This window comes from Elgaria multicarinata, chromosome 22, assembly GCF_023053635.1.
Source record: "Elgaria multicarinata webbii isolate HBS135686 ecotype San Diego chromosome 22, rElgMul1.1.pri, whole genome shotgun sequence".
Taxonomy (NCBI): domain Eukaryota; kingdom Metazoa; phylum Chordata; class Lepidosauria; order Squamata; family Anguidae; genus Elgaria; species Elgaria multicarinata.
The window spans coordinates 5,887,873-5,912,029 of NC_086192.1; the positions used below are offsets into that span (position 1 = coordinate 5,887,873).

The window sequence follows — 24,157 nt, forward strand, 5'->3', positions numbered from 1 at the left end:
TGGGACAACCTGTTAAGTATTTGAAGAGTGCTATCATGTCTCCTCTCAGTCTTCTGTTTTCAAGGCTAAACATGCCCAGTTCTTTCCGTCTCTCTTCATAGGGCTTTGTTTCCAGACCCCTGATCATCCTGGTTGCCCTCCCCTGAACACGCTCCAGCTTGTCTGTGTCCTTCTTGAAGTGTGGTGCCCAGAATTGGACGCAATACTCTAGATGAGGCCTAACCAGGGCTGAATACAGGGGAATCAGTGCCTCATGCAATTTGGAAGCTATACTTCTATTAATGCAGCCCAGAATAGCATTTGCATTTTTTACAGCCCCATCAGACTGTTGACTCATATTCAGCTTGTGATCTACAACAATTCCAAGATTCTTCTCGCTGAGCCAAGTATCCCTCATCTTGTAACTGTGCATTTTCCTAGCTGGAGAACTTGACATTTATCTCTATTAAATTTCATTCCGTTGTTTTCAGCCTAGTCAGCCTATTATGATCACTTTGAAGTTTGTTTCTCTCTTCCAGGGCATTAGCTGTCCCATCCAATTCACTTAAATATTTGATTAATTTCATTAAAGGTGTTTTGACTTAACTTACGTTTGATTAAGCCTGACCAGCAAACATTTACCCTGATCCTAAGTGTTCTCTCTCTTTTGGTAAGATGTGTCTATTTAGATGATAATTCTTTTTAAACTTACATCTTTACATGTTGATTAGCATTTGCACATTTTATTCCAATCTGTGTCCTCTTTTTTGGGAACATGTAAGTGGCCATGCTAGGCAAGGAATGTATTCATGGCTTGCATCAAAGGTGTGCCTAGGAAGGGTCCCAGCGCATTCAGTATGCAGTGTCTCCCCACAAATCTCACTTGACAGCTGAAATGCTTTGCTTTGTATGACTCACCTTTTAAAAAGTCATATTTGTACAGATACTTCACAGAATTACATCCTAGAACATATTCCTTCACCTTGGAGAGAGTTAAGAAACTCAGCAATAAATCTGGCTCACCTAATGGGCGAGTCAAATATTTATCACAGAGTGACAGCACATTATGCAGCCGTGTGCTACATGTTCCTGGTGCCCATCCCCTGGTTTCATTTTTTTCCAGCCATTTTGAGTGTTCCAGGCAAAAGAAGCAATGCCTTGGAATTCAGAAATTCAAGTTGCTAGAATTATATTTCCAGGACCGGCCCTACCATTAGGCAGGGTGAGATGTTTACCTCAGGTGGCAGATGCTAGTGGACGGCAGCTATTCATTCTGATCTCCCTTCACACCCCTTCCCTTGTGTGTCTTGTCTTTTTAGTTTGCAAGCCAGATGGCAAGGCCTGTCTTTTTTTTGATTAACGTGAACTGGTTTGGGAGACAATAATTGTCCGAAAAGCAAGATAAAAATGCAGCAAATAATTAAACCAAATAAATAAATGTCCTGTCTCTTCCCCTTTGTTGGAAGACAGAGCTGTGTATGCAACACAAACTGTCCTGGGCCTCCTAAACCTAAATTAGCCTGCTGCCTCAGGTATAGCAGAGGACACTATCCCATTGCAAAAGTTGAAGCAATTTCAATGTAACCTGAGTATGTATGCTCGTGTAATAATGTCTACTCTTGTGAGCTCTTAGAGTGCTGAGCCAATGAAAGGACAGGCACAGAATGTTGGGAAAAGGGCTGAAGAAAAGCCAGCTTGTGATAGTTAGAAGAGGAGGAAGAGAAGCTGAGAAATGCTGAAAATACACCGGAGGGAGAAGAGAGAAAAACATCTTACATCACATGTTTTCGACCTCAAACCAAGAAACAGTAAACATCATTTTAAAAAAAAAACACAAAACCATTTTTTTCCTTTTCACCTTTGCCAGTTTTTTTGTAGTACATTTTTTTAAACAGTGTGAAGTTGTTCCAGTTGCAAGGGAAAACAGGCAAATATATTTTTATCTAATCATTCTCAGACTACTAGCCCCTCATGGCGACATGGGATTTGCACTAGTATTTAAAAGAACACAATACGATACAAAATAATAAACAGGGCTTGGGGAAAAAGAAGTATTTTTGCCTTGCACTGGAAAGATAACAAGGTAGGCACCAGGCGAAACTCTTTGGGGAGATTATTCCATAAGCGGGGTGCCACAACAGAGAAGGCACTGTCCCTTATAGCCACACACCTAGCTTCCTTCTGCGGGGGCGCCCAGAGAAGGACCTGCAAAGATGATGTAAGGGTACAAGCAGGTATATACAGGAAGAGACATTCCTTTAGATTCGCTGATCCTGGGTTGGATCTGTTTGTTACACATTATGGAATTACTGCTCCGCCCTTCTGTATGCTGTATTCCAGAGTTGGAGTATCTATGGCCCTCCAGATGTTGCTGGACTTCAGCCATAATCACTGACCATTAGCCATGCTGGCTGGGGCTGATGGGAGTTGGAGTCCGTTTAGATGTGGAGCGGTATTTATAAATGTAAACATCTGGCAGAGCACAGGTTCCCCACCCTATCTGGATTAAATTACTCTGCAACAGCTTTTCCCCCTGCTAATTTTAAAGAAGGTTTTTTTTTTGGATTAAAAATATACTAGGCAGGGGCAGAAATGGCCCTACAGTGTTATCAAAACTGAAAAATAAACTGCACCAACTCCAGGGCGTGTAGTGGCAACTCACGCACAAGGGGCCTTAGTCAATGACCACCTGCCATATGGCTTACAATCTAAAATCACAGTAACAGACAGGGGAGGGAGGGGAAGAACCAGCCGGGGTAGGGGGCATTAAAACTAAAATATAGGCTGGTATGATCACGCTACGATTGAAAAGCTTTCGAGAAAAGAAACGTTTTCAAGCGAGATTTCAAAACTGAAATTGACGTCGCAGTCCGCAAATGCACTGGAAGAGAATTCCAGGCATAAGGGGCAGCGAGCGAGAACAGGCGAAGACGAGCGAGAGAAGTGGAAACTCTTGGGCAGGTGAGAGACACGGTGTTATCGGTGCGAAGGGCACGAGCAGGACGGAAAAGTGAAATAAGGGACGAGAGGTAAAGAGAAGCCAGATCATGACAGGCTTTAAAAGTGAGAAGAAGAAGCTTGTATTGGATTCTATAAGAGATAGGAAGCCAGCGGAGGGATTTTAGAAGCGGGGTGACGTGATCAAAACGACGAGCCAAGACAATAATCCTAGCTGTTGAATGATGAATGGAGACCAGTGGAGACCTAGCACATGTTGGGATGCCCGTCGTTTGAAAATCTGCCCCTTTTGGGGACAGATGGATTCCTGCTGCCTGCCCGGTTCAGCTTCCATTCGCAACCCGAGCTGCAGGGTTTCCCCGAAATCCAGGGACCTTTTAGGGGTTGTTTTTCCCTGTAAACAGAAAGTTATACAAATTGCGCCCGTGTAAATAGAAAGTTGCATAATTCCAGCTGTAATATGCGCAAGCCTCGGCTGAAATTTGCACAAATAACTGCAATTTTTGCAACGTTCTGTTTACAAGAAAAACGAAGCCCGCGAGTTGGCTTGACTCGATACACATCTGGTCGGGGAAGAGAGGGGGACACGAGCTGATGAAAGCATGGCAAACTCCAACCCCCCTGGATGAATTGCTGTGACATCCCCAAGCACATCCTGCCAGAGACCTGAAGGATGACAACTCCAGCAACTGAAAACTGGAATGGTTAAGCTAAACTTTGTACACCCTTTCTACAGGCCAGGCAATCACATGGTAGCCGAGATTCGAGAATCTCAGGAAAAACAGGCTGTTTGTTCCTCCTGCATTTCTTTAACCCCCACCCCCCAGAAATTGCAAGGAGGATCCTCCCCACTTTGCAATACAAACAGTCAGACAGATCTGCCTGGACTAAGCAGGTCTTGGCGGAGAGAATCAGCCTCACCCTCTGCTTAGAATGCACGCTGGGATCCCAGTCTGGAATTGCAAACAAAGTCTGCAGACAGGTGTGGCTGGAAGCAGGAGGAAAGAATCTCATGTGTTAGCAGATCTACTCGCAGTTAAAAGAGCACCTTTTACAGGACAGATACTAACCCTGGGCGAAAGTGAGGATTGGGGCCAACAGATCTCACAGGGAGGGTGTTAGGCTGGGAGTTGGAGGTACTGCGTTGCAGTGGTTCCGCTCCTACGTGGACGGCCGATTCCAGAAGGTGGTGCGAGGGGATTATTGCTCTGTGCCGTGGCATTTTTAATAATGTGCTGCTTTTAATAATGTATTAGTTTCAAATGTTTTAATTAGTTATATGTATTTTATGGTGTTTGTATTTGTGTTGTACCCTGCCTCAATCCAGAGGGAGAGGCAGGTAATAATAATAATAATAATAATAATAATAATAATAATAATAATAATAATAGGGTTCCACAGGGCTCTATTTTATCCCCTATGCTGTTCAACATTTACATGAAGCAGTGGCTGTACGTCACATTTGTATTTCAATATGCTGGTTGGATGCTACGTGAGTCTCTGTGGTACTGACTCATGCTTAGAAACATTATTATTATTATTATTATTTATTTATATAGCACCATCAATGTACATGGTGCTGTACAGAGTAAAACAGTAAATAGCAAGGCCCTGCCGCATAGGCTTACATTCTAATAAAATCATAATAAAACAATAAGGAGGGGAAGAGAATGCCAACAGGCACAGGGTAGGGTAAACAGGCACTGGGTAGGGTAAAACGAACAGTATAAAGTCAGAACAAAATCAAGTTTTAAAAGCTTTAGGAAAAAGAAAAGTTTTTAGTTGAGCTTTAAAAGCTGCGATTGAACTTGTAGTTCTCAAATGTTCTGGAAGAGCGTTCCAGGCATAAGGGGCAGCAGAAGAAAATGGACGAAGCCGAGCAAGGGAAGTAGAGGCCCTTGGGCAGGCGAGAAACATGGCATCAGAGGAGCGAAGAGCACGAGCGGGGCAATAGTGTGAGATGAGAGAGGAGAGATAGGAAGGAGCTAGACCGTGAAAAGCTTTGAAGGTTAACAGGGAGTTTAATGCCCTGGAGCTTGACATAATTTTGATCCATTTCATTTCCTTCCGCCAATGTGGAAGCAGAAAGTTGTCCATCCAGTAAAGAACATAAGAAGAGCCGTTCTGGATGAGACCAAAGGTTTCTCTAGTCCAGCATTCTGTCCCCACAGTGGTCAACAAGATGCCTCAATGGGAACCTCAGAAGTAGGAAATGAGTGCAATAGCACCCTCATACCCATGTTCCCCAGCAACTGGTATTCAGAGACAGTTGGTCTGTCTTTGTCAAACGTTCATGTCGTAGAGCTAGAATCACAATAATATTATCCTAATGCCATGACATCATATGATGAGACAGCAGCATCAAGGGGTTTGTGATGCAATGGTGAGGTCACAAGGCTCTGTGATCACAAGACCTGGCTGGTTTTCAAATGAAATAGGAAAAGCATTCCTCTCTCCCTGTTCATTGCTTTTTGCCTCTGCCAGGCACATGGCGCCACTCTGGATGTACTTTTGAGCGACAGGATCTGCACCAGCATATACACACCCATCGTCTCTTTAGACCTGGCAATGTTCCGAGGTAAAAATAACAACAGTAATAATAATAATATATTTATTTATTTACCTGCCTCTCCCTCTGGATTGAGGCAAGGTACAACACAGATGCAAACACCATAAAATACATATAACTAATTAAAACATTTAAAACTAATACGTTATTAAAACGCAGCACATTATTAAAAGGCATCTGATTGCATGTCAGGTTAAGTCAGATGTAATTTTTGTAAACCGCCCAGGGAGCTTTGGCTATGGGGCGGTATATAAATGCAATAAATAAATAAATAAATAAATAGGAGAAGGAGGGTGTGTGAGATAGCTTTTTCAGACAGCAGGAGTGGTAAAAGTCAGCACTAAAATGCACAGTGATCTGGTTTGCATGTAACAACGACCCATACTGTAGGGTGATGAATCGTGGGTTGTTGTTACATGTGAATCCAGAACTACTGGTTAACTGTGGGTTGTTCACCATGAATAGCTCACAAACAGAACCCATGGTTTGTTGTTGGGTTGTGAATTCTGGATTGTCATTATGTGCAAACCCAGAACTGTGGGTTGTTCATGGCTGGTTTTGCCAGGCTACAGAGGTGGCAGGCAAGAGCGGTAAATGAAACCAAACAGCCGCTCTTGATGCCAGTACTACTGTGCCGCAAAGACATGGGGGATACAAGGAGGGAGTGGGCAAAGGGAGCAGGAACCAAACAGCACAGGAACTGACAACAATAAGTGGTTTGCTCGATTGTCTGGTAGGCAAATTGTGGGTTAACTCTGGGTAAGGTAAAAACCAAAAAACCATGGGTTAATTTAAAGTTGACTTCTAATTATATGCGAACTGGCACAGTCTGGAGTTCTACCTTCTGCCCACCCTTGTCCTAGGCTACACACCCATAAACATAAAGGAATCAAATTCTAATGCAAGAAAAATCATACTTTAAACTTTCATGGCAGGCGCAGAAAACTCCAGGCTTGTGAGATCTACTTCCCTGCAAACACAGTTCATGGAGAAAAATGAAATCTAAGGACAGGCCTGACTTAACTAAAGGTGTAAAGAGACTTTTAAATGTTTTGTTAAATTTAAGAGTTTCAGACTTCCCTTGAGCAATAACTAAACTTTGACTGGGTTACTTTTAACTGTAGGTGTCTCTTAATTCCTTCACGATTTGTTTACAGGACGTACTTTACTGGCATATTGATGTACTTTGGCTTGCCCCTGTTTTTCTAAAGGTGTACAGAAGCTTTTTTTGTGTTCAGATTTCATTTTGCTCCAATTTGCACTGAATTATGTTTGTTTAATTATAGTTAACATTTTTTTTATATTAGGAATAAAACTTTATAATACACTGTTATAGAAGACAGCCTACTTTTAATTTTTTTAAAAAGCTTTATGGACATAAATAAACTCCCAACTTTGAATTATAGTGAAAGCCATTGTTATTCGTGGAATCTGCATGTCAAGAGCTTGCCAATGTGTTTCATGGTTTAATTTGTATTTAACTGTTAATATTGTTTTATACTGTATGTTTTTATCTGTACGCCCTGAGATCTTAGTGATATAGGGCGGGATATAAATATTTTAAATAAATAAATAAAACCGGTCAAAGTGAAGGCAGTCAAAAAAGGATGACATAATTATATACGAATAATATAATATTCGTATATAATTATACAAATTATATACATAATTGTATATTAATTATATACATAAGTTTCCAAGATCTATCAACTGGGGCCCAGACGCAAAACAGTGGATTAGGAAGGGGAGCAACATGTAATTAAGGAACAAGGATGTATCTGAGTAACATAGAAGAAACTAAACACAAGAATGCAGAACCGAATCAGCTCCTGTTGAATCAATAAAATCATAGAATAGTTGAGCTGGAAGGGGCCTCTAAGGCCATCAAGTCCAACCCCCTGCTCAATGCAGGAATCCGCCTTAAAGCACCCCTGACAGATGGCTGTCCAGCTGCCTCTTGAAGGCCTCTAGGGTGGGAGAGCACACGACCTCCCTAGGTAACTGGTTCCATTGTCGTACTGCTCTAACGATCAGGAAGTTTTTCCTGATGTCCAGATGGAATCTGGATTCCTGTAACTTGAGCCCATTAGTCCATGATCTACACTCTGGGATGATCAGGAAGAGTTCCTGGCCCTCCTCTGTGTGACAACCTTTTAAGTCCTTGAAGTGTGCTATCATGTCTCCCTTCAATCTTCTCTTATCCAGGCTAAACATGCCCAGTTCTTTCAGTCTAAAGTTTTACTAAAGCATACTTCTCTTTCCCTTATTCCTCTGATGATTTCTAGCATGAAAAAGTTTTAGCCTTGAGTGTCCCCTAGTGGACAATTTGACTTGAGAAATTTGTTACTCAATAGCAGAAGCATCAGGGTCAAGAATGCCTGACTTATAAGTTGATTGAAAGCCAACTTGAACATATGTTAGTCCAAAAGTGTTTTATTTATTTATTTTTTAAAAAGGAGATCAGTTTCAAGTTATATTTTAATGGATGTGAGTGACAGAGCTATAGTATGAGTTTTACTGATTAGCTATAATAAACCATAATGCAAAAAGAGATGAGCAACAAATGTAGTTCTCAATATTTTGGCCACCAGTACAAATAAGGAAACCTGCAAATTCACAAGGTGTAACAAAGTACTTCCTAAACCTAAATTCAGACAATTTTTTTCATATGGATCTTTAGAAAGGGGACATTGTGTAACATAATGCACAGTAACCTCAGTAACAATTTTATACAAGAACGCTGTTCCAATGGTAATTTCTTATAATATCCTTCTACAAAAGCAGAGGGCCTAATGTTATATCGGAATTCTGTAAAAGCATTATTCCAATGCAGACCTCAAGTAATAAGGCCCAGATAACTAGCTTTCATAGAATCATAGAATAGCAGAGTTGGAAGGGGCCTACAAGGCCATCGAGTCCAACCCCCTGCTCAATGCAGGAATCCACCCTAAAGCATCCCTGACAGAGGGTTGTCCAGCTGCCTCTTGAAGGCCTCTAGTGTGGGAGAGCCCACCACCTCCCTAGGTAGCTGATTCCATTGTCGCACTGCTCTAACAGTCAGGAAGTTTTTCCTGATGTCCAGCCGGAATCTGGCTTCCTTTAACTTGAGCCTGTTATTCCGTGTCCTGCACTCTGGGAGGATCAAGAAGAGATCCTGGCCCTCCTCTGTGTGACAACCTTTTAAGTATTTGTGCTAACCTGACAATGCATGGATGCAATCTATAAAATCTAGAAGAATGGATGACAAAAACAACAGTGAGAAAGTACACTATACTGCTTTCGTCGCCAGCTGAAGACCTTTTTATTCTCTCAGTATTTTAACACTTAATTTTAACTTAAATTTAAATTTGACTGTTCTAACTCTGTATTTTAATCTTATATCAATTTCTGCTGCGTGGTTTTATCCTGGTTGTGCTTTTGATACTGTATTTTGTCATTGTGCTTTTAACCTGTTGGTTGTTTTATTGTGGTTTTAATTTCTGTGAACCGCCCAGAGAGCTTCGGCTATTGGGCGGTATAAAAATGTAATAAATAAATAAATATTTTCCAAACATGAAAAGCCTTACCTGAGATTTGGACATCACCTGTATCTTAGTCAGTTGACAATCAAGACCTCTAGCAAGAGCCTGCAACGCAGTTATTCTCTTCTAAGAATATAAGAGCGACCAATAAGCTTTACAGAACAAATGTGAAGATGGCAAAGTTAACATTCTATTATGTTTGCTGAAGCTCTATTCTAGCCTAGACAAGACAACACAACACACTTCTGCACGACCCACAACTCACTACCTCCAGTATCAGAGGCAATAAGCCTATATACACCAGTTGCCAGGGAACATGGGTGGGAGGGTACTGTTGCACCGTGTCCTGCTTGTGGGTCCCTGGTCGACAGCTGGTTGGCGTCTGTGTCAACAGAGGGCTGGACTAGATAAACCCTTGGACCGTGTTCAGATGACACATTGTGGTTAAGCATTTTGAGCTAAACATTATGGCTTAGCATGTCGTGTGAACCAGAAGAACACAGGAAGAGCCCTGCTGGATCAGACCCAGGGTCTGTCTCGTCCAGCACTCTGTTCACACAGAGGCCAACCAGTTACCAACAAAGCAGGACACGGTGCAACAGCACTCTCCCGCCCATGTTCCCCAGCAACTGGTATACATAGGCTTACTACCTCTGACACTGGAGGTAGCACATAACCATCAGGGCTAGTAGCCATTGATAGCCTTTTCCTCCAGGAATTTCTCCAACCCCCTTTTAAAGTCATCCAAATTGGTGGCCCTCACTACATCTTGTGGTAGTGAGTTCCATAACTTAACTATGGCTGCTACATAACCTGAGTTTAAACACTCTCACTAAGCATTTGCTGCAAAAGGGTTAGCGGCCTCTCCCAACTAGAACCTCATATGCAAAATAGTAAAGAAATAAATGAATAAATAAACGTGACCTATTTGACCTATAAAATTGACCCATAATTTTGACCTATTTACTGCTCCATAGCAGTAAAACACCACCTCAATTTCACCAACTGGAGATACATAAATCAATTTGGCCTATTTGACCTACAAAATTGACTTATAAATCAATTCGACCTATTTACTGCAGCATGGATTTGGGGGATTTCACGGCCCACATGGCTACCCTTTTTATTGTTTCATTTTGTCTCTGTGATGGGCTAACAGACAATGGCCCAAGCAGAAAAGTAAACAAAACAACTGAGCAGTGGAAACCGCCCTCATCATTTTGACGATAGCTGCCTTAGGACGGGCAAGTGGAAGAGCACCAAATACCCATGGGAACAAAAAGGGCACATTTGGATGAATGTATAGATTATCCCTATAATTTAAGGCTTTTTACTAGGGATCTACCAGACGGATTTTGCTCATTGTTGTTTTAAAATGAAGCTTGAGCTGTGCTGTCATGCAGAACATGTTGAAACGTTGAAAAAGTTCAGAGCTCGAGCTTTGCGCAGCTCAGGAAAGGCAAAGAGGGAGGTTAATAATTGCCTAGGTCTCACGCTGTGCAGTTAATGTAACATGAGACACAGTGTGTGTCTGCACGTGTCATAATGCTTACTCCTGTGAGCTCTTAGAGCACTGGGACAAATTGAAGGACAAGCACAGAACTTTGTGAAAGGGACTGAAGGAGAGTCAGTTGGTGACAGTTAGAGGAGGAGGAAGAGAAGCAGAAGAGAAAGATCTGGACAGACACCAGAGGGAGAAGAGAGAAATCTTACATCACATGTTTTCGCCCTCAAACCTTCATGAAATGGTAAACAAGTTTTTTTACAAACGTATTTTCCCCCCAGTTTAAATTTAAAATCCTTTGCCAGTTTAAATTTTAGAAGTTTAAAGTTGTTCCACTTGCAAGAGAAACGGGCAAACATCTATTTTTCAACGTCAACACGAGATTAGCCCTGGTTTAGACAGGAAAAAAGTCCTACAATTCCTAGCACGCCCCACACAGCAGGGATGCTTTGGCATTTGGGTCTCTTTTCCTTCTGTCTAAACAGGCATAGGGTTGCACCCTTAACCTCTTTGTCATAACTGGAACACACAGATGGAGTTGGGCTCCAAACCCCATCAGTGCAGCCAGGGATGATGGGAGCTGTAGTCCACCATCACCTGTAAGGCTGCAGGCTTCCAGGGCCTGAGTGAAAAGGCAATCCTGTCTACTCAGAAGTCCAATGCCATTGATTTCGATAGCGCTTACTCCCAGGTAAAGGGAGAGGGGTACAGGATCGCTGCAGCCCGAGACGTCCCCATTTAAAAGCAGGCTGCTTCAAGGGAAGACTGTGAAGCCCCGGGGGGATGGTGGAAGGCAGGCATGGAGCGCCCGGGAAGGACAGCGTCCCGCCCGCCCGCCCGCCTTCCCTGCCTCCACGCGGAGGACGAACCCAGCCGCCTCTCGACAAAGAGAACGGCCACGAGGAGGCGGAGGAGTTAAACGCCGAGCGGGACTCCGAAGCAGAGCGGCTCAGCCGACGACCGAGCCTGTCGAACGCCGCGATCACTGCGCACGCGCGCCCTGCGCTTCGCCTCTCCTCCCTGCGGCGCAAGGCAGATGTGACTTTTGCCCGGTGCCTTTAATGCGCACGCGCAGTGGCCGCCTCCCGCACGCCCTCCGAGGGGCACTCGCCCGTCGCGCATGCGCCTCTCCGCCTTGCCTTTCGCTCCGCCGCGGCCGCTCTCTGGCTTCCCGATGCGCGTTGCTCTCTCGCGCATGCGCTCCGCCGCGGCCGCCTCTGGCTTGGCCCGTCGCGCATGCGCTGCTGCCTCTCCCTCCCTCTCCTCCCCCCTCGTCTGCCTGCCTGCCTGCCTGTCTGTCTGTCTCTCCCGGCGGCCCGGGCTGGCGTTGGGGGCGGGCTCGGCTTCCCGCTTCCGGTGTGGTGTCATGGTGGCCTGTGGGCTCTGATGGCTGAGGAGGAGGAGGAGGAGGGCGAGAGCTGAGCGTCGCGGCCGGATCGCGCCCAGGGGAGAGGAGGGGGCGGCGGGAGCCCCCTTCCCCGCGTCCGTCGCCTGCCCGGGCGGCGGGACATGGCGGCCCACAAGCCGGTGGAGTGGGTGCAGGCCGTGGTGAACCGCTTCGACGAGCAGGTAACGGCCCTGGGGGTGGGGGAGGGGGTCGCAACTGGGGGGGCTTAATTATGAGGAAGCGGGGAGCCTTCGCTGAGGGAGGGGGGAGGAGAGGGGGTGGGGGAGGGGGAGGGGTTGCAACGGGGGCTTAATTATGAGGAAGCGGGGAGTCTTCGCTGAGGGGTGGGGAGGGGAGGGGTGGGGGAGGGGGTCGCAACTGGGGGGGGCTTAATTATGAGGAAGCGGGGAGCCTTCGCTGAGGGAGGGGGAGGGGGGAGAGGGCCCCTGAGCCTTCGTGCGTCGTTCTCTCTCTCTCTCTCTCTCTCTCTCTCTCTCTCTCTCTCTCTCTCTCTCTCGGGTGGGAAGGGATGGGAAGCAGCTGGAGGATGCCGTGCAGGTCAGCTGGGTTGGGGGGGTTTGAGGCCAAGTTGAGGATGCTGCTTTGGGCAGGGTTTTTTTTGCCCCTGGGGGAGGCGTGGTGGGGGGCGCTGGGCTCTTGCAGGAGAGAGGGGTGTGTGTGGGAGTGAGGAGTTGTGGGGCCAGGCCTCTGAGGGCCCGTGCCCTGTTTGTGGTCCCTCCTGCAGAGCAAAGCGTGACACTCTACGGATTACATTTTTATAATAATGTCTAATATCCGAAGCTCTCTAGATTAGGGTGATGATTCCTGAACTGCTTCCCACCGTCAAAAGCCTTGAAACGGCCGACACACAGAGAAATGATAGAAATCCATAATGAACCTTACAGATCCTTATTTATTTACTTAATACATTTCTATGCTGCCCTATAGTTGAAGTTCTTTAGATTATTAATAGGATTCCTCAACTGCTTCCCACCGTCAAAAGCCTTGAAGCGGCCGACACACACAGCAATGATAGAAATCCATAATGAACCTTACAGATCCTTATTTATTTAATTAATACATTTCTATGCTGCCCTATAGTTGAAGTTCTTTAGATTATTAATATGATTCCTCAACTGCTTCCCACCATCAGAAGTCTTGAAGTGGCCGACACACACAGAAATGATAGAAATCCATAATTAACCTTTCAGATCTCCCACCACCAGTCGGCCTGCCCCAAATCAATATAGTTGACTCTGCTTTGCTGTTTAGGGACTTCCCGTTTTTTATCGGTTTGTGATCAAGTGAGGATGAAAACAGCTGGAGGATTGCTTTTGTGGGGTTGCTCCATCTACCACCCCTCCTGAGGATGTGCTAGAGCCCCCCCTTTCTTTGAAAAAGGCCAGCTGTGCACCACCTTGGGACCTGAGATGGAAAGGAAATGCGCAGACCAGATGGTCTTCACTCTTCTGAGTGGAGTTTCGGGTGGGAGAGATAAGGAGGGGCTGGAGATTGTCTTGCAGTTTTGGGGTGGATGAAATGATGGGGTGGTCAACCTGTGGGAGTGAATTGTGTATGGGTCTTTGTGGTCTTTTATGGGGTGGGGGGAATGAAACCTGGCTTTAGCCATTTAGGGGCCTGAATGAGTTGGTGGGAGGACTTTTGGGGGGCGTGAGAAGAAATACCGCTAGATGATGCTAATGGATGAATCCACTCTTTCCACCCCCTCTGCCCTGCTAAGGATGAACTGGAGTTCTTTGCTGTGGGAATACCAAGCAGTGAGTTAAATACCATCGCATGAAGGAAAGCAGAGGTCTAGTGAGAACCTTGGAGAGCCACTGTCAGTCAGTGTTGACAGTACTGGGCTAGATGGATCAATAGTCTGCCTTGGTATAAGGCGTCAGGAGTGGAGTGGACAGTGTGGGTATTAGGGAGAGATGTGGGCATTAGAGATCAGATGAGTGATGCTGTGCAGCTTGCCTCTAAGGCAGTGGTTCTCAACCTGGGGCGCTCCAGATGTGTTGGACTGCATCTCCCAGAATGCCCCAGCCAGCAGAGCTGGCTGGGGCATTCTGGGAGTTGTAGTCCAACACATCTGGAGCGCCCCAGGTTGAGAAAGGCTGCTCTAAGGGGAGGAGGTCTAGATGAGCGCTTTTACAACAAAGATCCTTGGGGCATCTTGAAGTGTCTTCACCTGGGAGTAAGTTCTATGTAATTCACTGGCACTTATTTCTGAGTATAGGATTGCTTTGTACATCAGGGGTGGCGTTCTAGAATGCTTTTGTGGATTGAAGTGCACACCTTGCATCTGACAAAGTGGGCTCTTGGTCCACGAAAGCTTTGGCCGTAGTAAACCTGTTAGTCTCTAAGGTTCCGCAAGACATTTAGTTGTTCTTGTGGGAAACGTCTCATGGGCGTCCCTAAGGATTACTGCAGTGCTTTTCTCTTGAAATTGCATGAGATGGTAGTAGCTAGTCCAGTTGGATTCTACTTTGTGGGGGACGGACTCAGTGGGTGTTAAAGTCCTAAGAATATAGGAAACTGCCTTATACTGAGTCAGAATATTGGTCCATCTAGCCCAGTATTGTCGACACTGGCTGACAGCAATGGCTCTTCAGGCATTCAGTCAGGATTCTTTCCCAGCTGTGCTTGGAGATGCTGGCGATTGAATTGGGGACCTTCTGCATGAAAAGCATGTGCACTGCCACTAAACTAGGTCTTCCTTGAATAGTTTAGGGAAGCAGTTGGATGCAATATGGCAATGGGAGTTCCTCTTAATGGAGAATATGAAGGAACTGGCCATTCTGGGCTCCCTCCTAGAGAACTGTGTAAAAGAACTTAATCCTTGTGGCTTTGGAATGTATAATGCTGGGGCTTGCAAAATTTGGGGCCTTAGAAGCATAAGATGAAGGAAAGTAGTGTGGGCTCACTGCAACTAATCTCTGGTGGTATGTAGAAATTGGAAGTCCTGTGAAATGAAGGATGTAGCTGTGGGTATATTCAAGTTCCGTCTCTCTGCCTTTTGTGGGGGGAAATGAGACGTTGACTGTTTAGGGTGGGATTGGAGCAACAAGTGGATATACTGCAGATCATTGGAGGAGGGGTCCTTTCGATGCTGCGATATCATTTTGTGGCTTAGGAACTGGATTTTTTGACTGTGAATGGGGAGAACTGAGGGATCATTCCTTCATCTGGGACTTGCTTCTTGTGGGCTGGAATTGGAAGCAGGGAATTCTGTGGATTTGCTGACCTAAGAGAATTGAGGAACTGCCCCTTCTGATTGGCCCGCAAGAACACTTCATTTTTTAAAGGAAGCCATTGAAAGTGATATTCATGTATGACTTTCTGGACAGAAGCAGGAACCATTTCTGGACCTGGGGCTCTGAAAGTTTAGAAACTGCAGAATAGTTGTTTAGAACCCCCGTGGGGTACATCTTTCCCCAGTGACTTTTGAGAGCTGAGGAGAAATAGGATGTGTTCTCTTAATTTTGTTCTAATGGGTGGCTCTGTAGTGGGCACTACAGAGTGGGCACAGTTCAGGTTTGTGGGAACTACTGTGTTTTTCTGTACTAGAACCCTGTTGTTACAGCAGTACAACAATAGAACCAGTGGCCTAGGGAGGTTGTGGGCTCTCCCACCCTAGAGGCATTCAAGAGGCAGCTGGACAGCCATCTGTCAGGGATGCTTTAAGGTGGGTTCCTGATTGAGCAGGGGGTTGGATTCGATGGCCTTATAGGCCCCTTCCAACTCTGCTGTTCTATGATTCAATGATCCACCAACCAGAGCCAGTGCAAAAGACATACATTTAGAATTAAAAAATCCTGAGTCCAGAAATTGGCACTCACAGTCCTTCCACACATAAATCCATTTCTGGTTACACCAACCTCCCAGCTTTCTTCATTTCAGCAGTATAACTTAAGGTAGGATAGGGGAGTCATTTTGTTGCTGCTATTGTTAAACAGTTGAGAGCTAGTAATCTTCACCAATCCATTGGAAATCACCCAGAGATTTACCAGTGGATCGAAGTATACATTCTGCCCACCTTCTGTATAGATTAAGTATATACCATATACTTAAATGTGTTAGCAATATTAGTGTTCTGAAATGTTAGTGGAGGCTTGTGCAGGCATAAAGCAGTGTCAGAGCATAGTTCACATTTATTCTTAATAATTGTGTGCAGATTTTTCTAAAAATGGATCTGGCCTTTCACAGTGTCTCCCAAAATTACTTTTGAGTGCCACATGCCATATAAAGGTCCTATAACTGTGAATGTTCAAATTACTTTGGGTTTATCTATTGAATTATGTAGTTTCATTAATGTAAAAAGAAGTGATATTCATTATGCTTTCAATATTAGAAAGACAATAAGTGTGTGTGTGAGAGAGAGAGGGAGAGAGAATGAATGAATGAAGAAAGAAGGAGGAGGAAAGACAAGACAGGCACCAATGTGGGATTGAGAGGGATTTCATTCATTCAGCCCAACACAGTATTTGTAATAATTTGTTGCTTTGTGTTTACAGTGGGTTGGATGCAGCCTTAGTCCCACTTAGAGTAGACCTGTTGCGTTCACTGGAACTTAAGTTAGTCATATCTACTTATTTAAATGGGTTTAGTCAAACCATGGATAAGTCTACATTTTTCTGCCACCCCATAACTGAAATTTTCTGGATGACATACATATTTTTTCTTTAACAAAGAGTCTACTCAAAAACTCATTGGGCTGAATAAATTAAATTTTAATGCATCTCTGAGATTCTCTCTCTTCTCTTTTTCCTCTGTGTGTGTGTGTGTGTGAGTGAGTGAGAGAGAGAGAGAGAGAGAGAGAGAGAGAGAAAATGCCTTAAGATTTAGCATTTGCAAACTTGTAGAATTGAACTAGCTTACTCATTAGGAGTAGGGTCATAAGATGCAAAAGAGGATAGGGCTCCTGCACCTTTAAAAGAAATTTCAGAAAGTATGGTTTCCATGACAAGCCAGACCTGCTGAAATTCACTCTTCTGCACGACTGTTAAAAATACAGGAGCCCTGTCATCTTTTGCATCTGACTACCCTAAGGGAGTTAAGAACTTCAGTGAGTTCAGCATCTTCTCTTAGGCACTATAATGCCATCTCTAAAGTAACACATATTCAGAAAAAAATGCTTCCAAATTGGAAAGAGTGGAGATTTTTAGAGATGAGTAACTGACATGAGAAATTAACTTCCCCCAAAGTTTTTTTTAATGTTATTTAAGGTATGCATTATCAACTCTTCAGCCAACGTTATACATTTATAAAGATAAATTCAGGGACTATTGGTGATTCTTTTTTTACAGAAGTTGTTGGAAACTTGGGAGGATCAAAGTTTGCTTTCACTTGAGCCTAAGTTGTTTCCTTGGAAATAAATTGCACTGATTTTAAAGGATTTGACAGAGAAGAATGATCTCTTCTTGATAAAACTTACTAAAATGTGGGGAAATGAGTTTCTTCCCCTTCTCATTAGCTTGTAAGCCATCTGCCATTTGTGTGGATATAGAGTTTCAACGTGAAATCCTGGAGACCCAACTTGAAATAACCTCTCTGCCATAGATACTCAATGCCTTGCTTTGGCAAGGTATTTCCTTGTAGCCTTAGTTCGTCATCTGTACAAATGGGGATAATTATGACCATTATGAGTATAGAAGAATAAAAGAAGAATTCAGAGTGGGCTAAGTTTAACAGCCTTTGTGGGTTGTTTGTGCAGATTTAACCAGCTAATTACAGGCCGTGGAGAATAGAGCGACTGATTGATAATGTTGCAGAAATCGGCAGCTGTCTTTAGTTGGGCTTTTATGTCTGCTTAAGTAGTTGCTCATCTTGGAAATAGTCTTACGTTGCTTTTGTATGCCTTGTAGCACAGGGGTGGGCAGAAGGTAGTTCTCCAGATGTTTTGGACTTCAACTCCCACAAGTCCCTGCCAGCATGGCCAAAGGTCAGGAATGCTGGGAGTTGAAGTCCAGAACATCTGGAGATCTACCTTCTGTCCACCCCTGCATGTAGCAGTAATGGAAATTCCAGAACCCAGCGTTCTGTCCCATTTTCATTCAATCATTCATGTAAAGCATTTTTACACCGTCTTCATCCTAAAAGGGTTCCAGTGTGGCTTATGCACTGTCAGTGAAAACAAGAGAGTCCCTGCCTGCAGGCTTATAATCTAAAGGATGCAACACAGAAGGAAAAAGGGATAGGGATGGAAGAGGGAAACAGCAAACTCAGGCACCAGATTTTAGTTTCAGTATCAACAGCTGGAGAGTAAACACTTCAGGGAGGTGGGTCTGTTGAAACTCAACTTTCAGCAGGGCTGATGGAATAGCCCTACTTTCCACCTCCTCTCCCTCTGGGTGGGATAGTTAATACCCCGGAAGACAGAAAAAACTAGTAAGTTTTTATATTGTATTTTGTATTTGTATTTTTAACTTGTTGGTTGTTTTATGATGATTTTAATTTTTGTGAACCGCCCAGAGAGCTTCGGCTATTGGGCGGTATAAAAATGTAATAAATAAATAAATAAAAATAAATAAGTTATCTTGATAGGCTGGAGCGCTGGGCTGAAAACAACGGAATGAAATTTAATAGGGATAAATGCCAAGTTCTACACCTAGGAAAAAGAAACCAAATGCGCAGTTACAAGATGGGGGATACTTGGCTCAGCAATACTACAAGCGAGAAGGATCTTGGAATTGTTGTAGATCACAAGCTGAATATGAGCCAGTAGTGTGATGTGTCTGCAAAAAAAGCAAATGCTATTTTGGGCTACATTAATAGAAGTATAGCTTCCAAATCGCGTGAGGTACTGGTTCCCCTCTATTCAGCCCTGGTTAGGCCTCATCTTGAGTATTGCATCCAGTTCTGGGCTCCACACTTCAAGAAGGATGCAGACAAGCTGGAGCATGTTCAGAGGAGGGCAACGAGGATGATCAGGGGGCTGGAAGCAAAGCCCTGTGAGGAGAGACTGAAAGAACTGGGCGTGTTTAGCCTGGAGAAGAGAAGATTGAGGGGAGACATGAGAGCACTCTTTAAATACTTAACAGGTTGTCACACAGATGAGGGCCATGATCTCTTCTCGATCCGCCCAGAGTGCAGGACACGGAATCATGGGCTCAAGTTACAGGAAGCCAGATTCCGTCTGGACACCAGGAAAAACTTCCTGATGGTTAGAGCAGTACGACAATGGAAGCAATGACCTAGGGAGGTCATGGGCTCTCCCACACTAGGGGCATTCAAGATGCGGTTGGACAACCATCTGTTAGGTATGCTTTAAGGTGGATTCCTGCATTGAGCAGGGGGTTGAACTAGATGGCCTTGTAGGCCCCTTCCAACTCTACTATTCTAGGATTCTATGCTACAGCCTGCTGGAATAGCTTGAACATGCCCCCTCTTTATGAGGCAAATTGTATGCCCCACATTTTAACACTTGGATGTAGAAATGTCCAATTTCGGGGGTGATCAGTAAAACTGGGGGTGGGGGTGTTAGTCAGATTCCATCTTTCTGGTTGGCCTGTGATTTAATCCTTTGGGGATTCACTTCTCCACCCCAGTTTCTAAGTGATTAACAAAAGTTCCCCTTTTAGTAATCAGTGTGTCACAGTGATTACTAAGTTCGGTTTTCTAGAAGGACTTTAAAAAATTGGGGATATCTCTCTCCACCCTGCCCCACTTACCATTTCTTGGAAGAGTTGTATAAATACCTTCCTTTTAGTCTCTTAAATAATAAATCAACATTTCTTGGGATTATATGTGCATGTTCCGTTTCAGCTTTCTGGGTAGCCTGGGAGTACTTTAATCACCTGTGGGTACAGTTTAGTCTCCCATTTGGGTGATAAGTATACAAATGTCCTATGTCCAGATTTTTCTAGCAGTTACAGTATCTATGACTACACATGTATGAGACCTAGGGGCTGTAGCTTCTCCAGAAGTAGCCTAGCGCTTTGAATGAACCTGAGAATGTTAATTTAATATATTAAGTATTTTATTATTTATTATTATAAATATTTATTTATATAGTGCCATCAATTTTCATTTTAAATAAACATGCATATATAATAAAAATAATAGAAGCGTGCTTTATTGCATTCACTAAGCATAGATATATGATTCTTTGTATTTTTAAAAATGCCCTGTCCCAAAAATCCAAGCTTGAATTGGCAGTGTTAACTTCCCCAGCCCCATTTTGGCATTCACTCTAATAGCAACTTTTGGTGCCTATCACTAGGCCAGTGAAATCATAGAATCATAGAATAGTAGAGTTGGAAGGGGCCTATAAGGGGAGCAACATGAAATTAAGGAACAAGGATGTATCTGAGTAACATAGAAGAACCTAAACACAAGAATGCAGAACCGAATCAGCTACTGTTGAATCAATAAAATCATAGAATAGTTGAGCTGGAAGGGGCCTCTAAGGCCATCGAGTCCAACCCCCTGCTCAATGCAGGAATCCGCCTTAAAGCATCCCTGACAGATGGCTGTCCAGCTGCCTCTTGAAGGCCTTTAGGGTGGGAGAGCCCACCACTTCCCTAGGTCATTGGTTCCATTGTCGTACTGCTCTAATAATCAGGAAGTTTTTCCTGATGTCCAGCCAGAATCTGGCTTCCTGTAACTTGAGCCCATTATTCCGTGTGTCCTGCACTCTGGGATGATCGAGAAGAGATCCTGGCCCTCCTCTGTGGAGGAGGAGCTGCCTGCAGATGAATTAGAGGCCTCTGCCCACTGGGGATATGTCTCTGACTTCTGGGCTTGTCGCTCTCAAACAAGCCAGGAATTGTAACCTAAGTTCAGGGAGTGGCAAAGCTGGAGTCCCAGTTTGGACCCAGTGCTAAGGTTTTTCCTCCTGTTGAGTTCCTTGTTACTGAAGTCACTCCTGCTAACAGGAGGAGAGATCAAGCAGTGTGAACCAGCACGCTTGCTCACGAACGATACGCCAGGATTCTGGCGTAGTGTTTTGTGCGAATGTGGCGAACATTTAATAAACCCGGTAAAGTTTATATCTATGTTATTGTACTACACAACTACGGAGTGGGGACGTACCTCAGTGGTACTGTACATGTTTTGCATGCAATAGATCCCAGATTCAATCGCTGGCATTTATTTTTTTAAAGACCTCAGATAGCAGGGAAGGCCTCTGTCTGAGACCTGGAAAAGCAAATCAGAGCAGAAAATAGTTCTAAGCTAGAGGGACAAATAGTTGGGCTCTATATAAAGCAGCTTCAGATATTCATTCAAATCCATATTTTTGGGACATTCAGCTTTTTTTTCAGTGAACTTAAAAAGGTCAGCAATAAACTAGTCCATGGGTGGAAAGACTTTAGACTTGTTGAATCTATTTTATTTTTTACTTGAACCCTGAGGCGTGCCAGTTGGTCCACAAACCAGAGCCAACTGCAAAATAGTGAATCAGTGGGGTGGTCATACACTAAGAATTAAGGCAAGGGTGCCTCTGAGCAGTGGCTCAGCTCAGGACAAAAATCCACTCCTGGTTTCCCCCCCAAGCTTGCTTTCAGAAGCTGTTTTTTGGGGATGGAGGTGGGTTGGATTGTTGCTATTGTCAATCATTTGGGAATCAGACAACCTTGCCAATCTACTGCAAATCTCCCAGAGGTCTACTGGTACATCCTGATGTACACTCTGCCCACCCCATACTAGGTGATGGTTGGCTTCGTCTGCTTGTGGATGAATAAAATGATGTGAAGGCTACTTGGACTAATAGTGAGACTTCATTGGAAAAACGGACAAGGGTGCAATCCTTATGCATATTTAGAAAGGAAAAAAGAAGTCCTAGAACTCCCAGCATGCTGGCTGGGATATGCTGGCAGTTGTAGGCCTAATTTTTTTTGTCCTGTCTTTTTCTTGTTGAAACATGCACAGGATTGCTCGTTTAAATAGGCTAACAGAAGCTTGCAATTTGAGGTACTTCCTTCAGTCTTGTAGAAATGCGCAAATCTTAGTTTGGGAATAGCAGCTTTGGAATTTAAATGCTAGCAAAAGTGCCGATTGAGAACGCTGATGATGATTAGCATTGGTGATAATTGGAGATACTGATTATACAAGGAGTTAATTACGGCATGGCCGTTTTGTTGGTAGTTTTTAGAGTTGTTTTTTTTTTTTGGTAAGAAACCAGAGAAAAGAATAATTGCATTATGTCTGCCACTTCATCCTTATTTCATGTCAAGTATTTGTGTTTTTTTTAAAGTGCCGCTAGGCTATGTCGTACATTGACTTTGATCAAGAGTAGAACTTCCTCAAAGTGGATTTTTGATTTATTTATTTTTTACAAGATTTCGTTCCACCCTTGAGCATTGCTTGCAACCAACTGACTGGTAAATGACGCATGAGGGAAATGATTGGTCTGTGACCTTTTGAAGAATTCATGGATACAGCTTGAAACAAAGTGTCTAGTGTTCATGGAGGAGGATTAATATCTTGGATTTGTGAAGATGTCTCAAGCCTTATCTGTGCTGCTGCTTGGAGCTCAGAAGTTGAGTTTTAACTTTCCTAGTTAAAAATCCTCCGTCAGTCGCCTTACTGAATAAATGTTGGTTAAAACACTTTTCATTGAAGGCTTCTGCAGTAGCTTGTCTGGTACAAAAGATGAATTGATGAAATGTAACTAAGAGTTAATCTTTTCATGTAATTTAGTGATGAAATGCATCTTTTGGCTTCTGCTTTGGATATCTCAGGACACAGTAGCTGGGTTCCGATGTCATGCTAAACGATAATTCTTATTAAAGCCTCCATTTATTTATTTTTACTAAAACTGGGTTTTGAAATTCACTTGTTTCTAGCAAACCATAGTTAATATTAACCACAGTTTAGTGGTTGGATAGAAAGCTGTTCTAAGCTAAAATAGAAGTGAAACTTTCCAAACTCCTTATTTATTTATTTTACATTTTTGTCCCTTCTCTCTTACGTCTTGCAAGGAATCCAAGGCAGTATACATGGTCCTCCTCCTCTCCACTTTATCCTCACAACAACCCTGTGAGGTAGGTGAGGCTAAAAGTCAGTGACTGGCCCAAAGTCACCCAGTGAGGTTCGTGGCCAAATGGGGACCAAAGCCCAGATATCTCTCGATTCCCAGTCCGACACGCTAACCACTACACCACACTGGCTGTGCTGGAGGAGAGAAGGGGAAGGTGGGCCATGTGAGCCCGAAGCTTGCTGTAGCTTATTCTTGTCGTGATGAAATATTGCTTGGCGCATTGATTAAACAGAGGTGCTAACTTTGTTAAGGTGCCAGGACATTTCTGCATCTCAGTGGAACCTGTTGGTGGTTATTTTGACCAGAGAATTTTACACTGAACTTTACTTCTGTTCCCCCCCACCCTTCTCCCCTCTTCTGTATGTTGAACTTGGGTACTTGACTCCCTTTGTGGGGGCAGGAATTATGGGAGAAGGTATCGAACAAGGACATGTTGCTTTGAGAACAGAAGTTCTAAGTCTTCTTCTACATGTAGGTTTTGAGTTGAAAAACACCTAGCAAGGAAAGTGTCAACTCCATCCTCCCCACTGGTCCTCTCCTCAGGATCTTAGCCTCCCATGGGTGGCTTTCCTTTAAAGAACAAAGCGGCTGCCACCAGTCTTGGGAGGAGAATCATGTAATGTGTAGTTCAGCCCTATACAGATTGGGGCAGTAGACAGTGATGGTCTTCCAAAGAACAGATGCTTAGATGTGTCACGCTAGTTGTGTCCCATAGTGAGATCAGGAGTGGCACTTGGGTTGGCACATTCTCCCTCTCCCTCGAAGGGAACTGGGGGACTCTGTGGTTATGAGTAAAGGGGATCAATGTTCAGTTAGGGCGTTGTGTTTGTATGCATGGCAAGAGCAGGGATGAAATGGAACCAATGACCTAGGGAGGTTGTGGGCTCTCCCACACTAGAGGCCTTCAAGAGGCAGCTGGACAACCATCTGTCAGGGATGCTTTAGGGTGGATTCCTGCATTAAGCAGGGGGTTGGACACAATGGCCTTAGAGGCCCCTTCCAACTCTACTATTCTATGATTCTATGAAACTTGCAAGCCCAAGGGCTGTTCTTGATCTCGATGCATGTGGGTGGAGAATTAATGACCAAACTGGTTTAATGCAGAGTGGGGAAGCAGTCTGTTTGAAGGCTGTTTGGTCAGTGCGCACAGTAAGTAGTCACGTGGGAGGGTTACATCTCCCAGTTCTTCTAGCCTGTCGTCTTCCACTCCTTCTCAAGATAGGGAGTTGGTTTGAATGGACGTGTTGTTGTT

General features: G+C 44.0%; 1 protein-coding gene across 4 annotated transcripts in view; it reads left to right on the forward strand.

Moving 5' to 3' along the window:
- Window positions 1-11,835: 11,835 nt before the first annotated feature.
- The window catches only part of NF1 (neurofibromin 1), a 246,516-nt gene continuing 234,194 nt past the window's right edge, over window positions 11,836-24,157 (forward strand). For all 4 annotated transcript variants that reach the window (XM_063146839.1, XM_063146838.1, XM_063146840.1 and 1 more), the window contains exon 1: window positions 11,836-12,100. In XM_063146839.1, coding sequence (XP_063002909.1) covers window positions 12,041-12,100 — 60 coding nt within the window. In that variant the 5' untranslated portion in view covers window positions 11,836-12,040. The remainder of the gene's footprint in view (window positions 12,101-24,157) is intronic.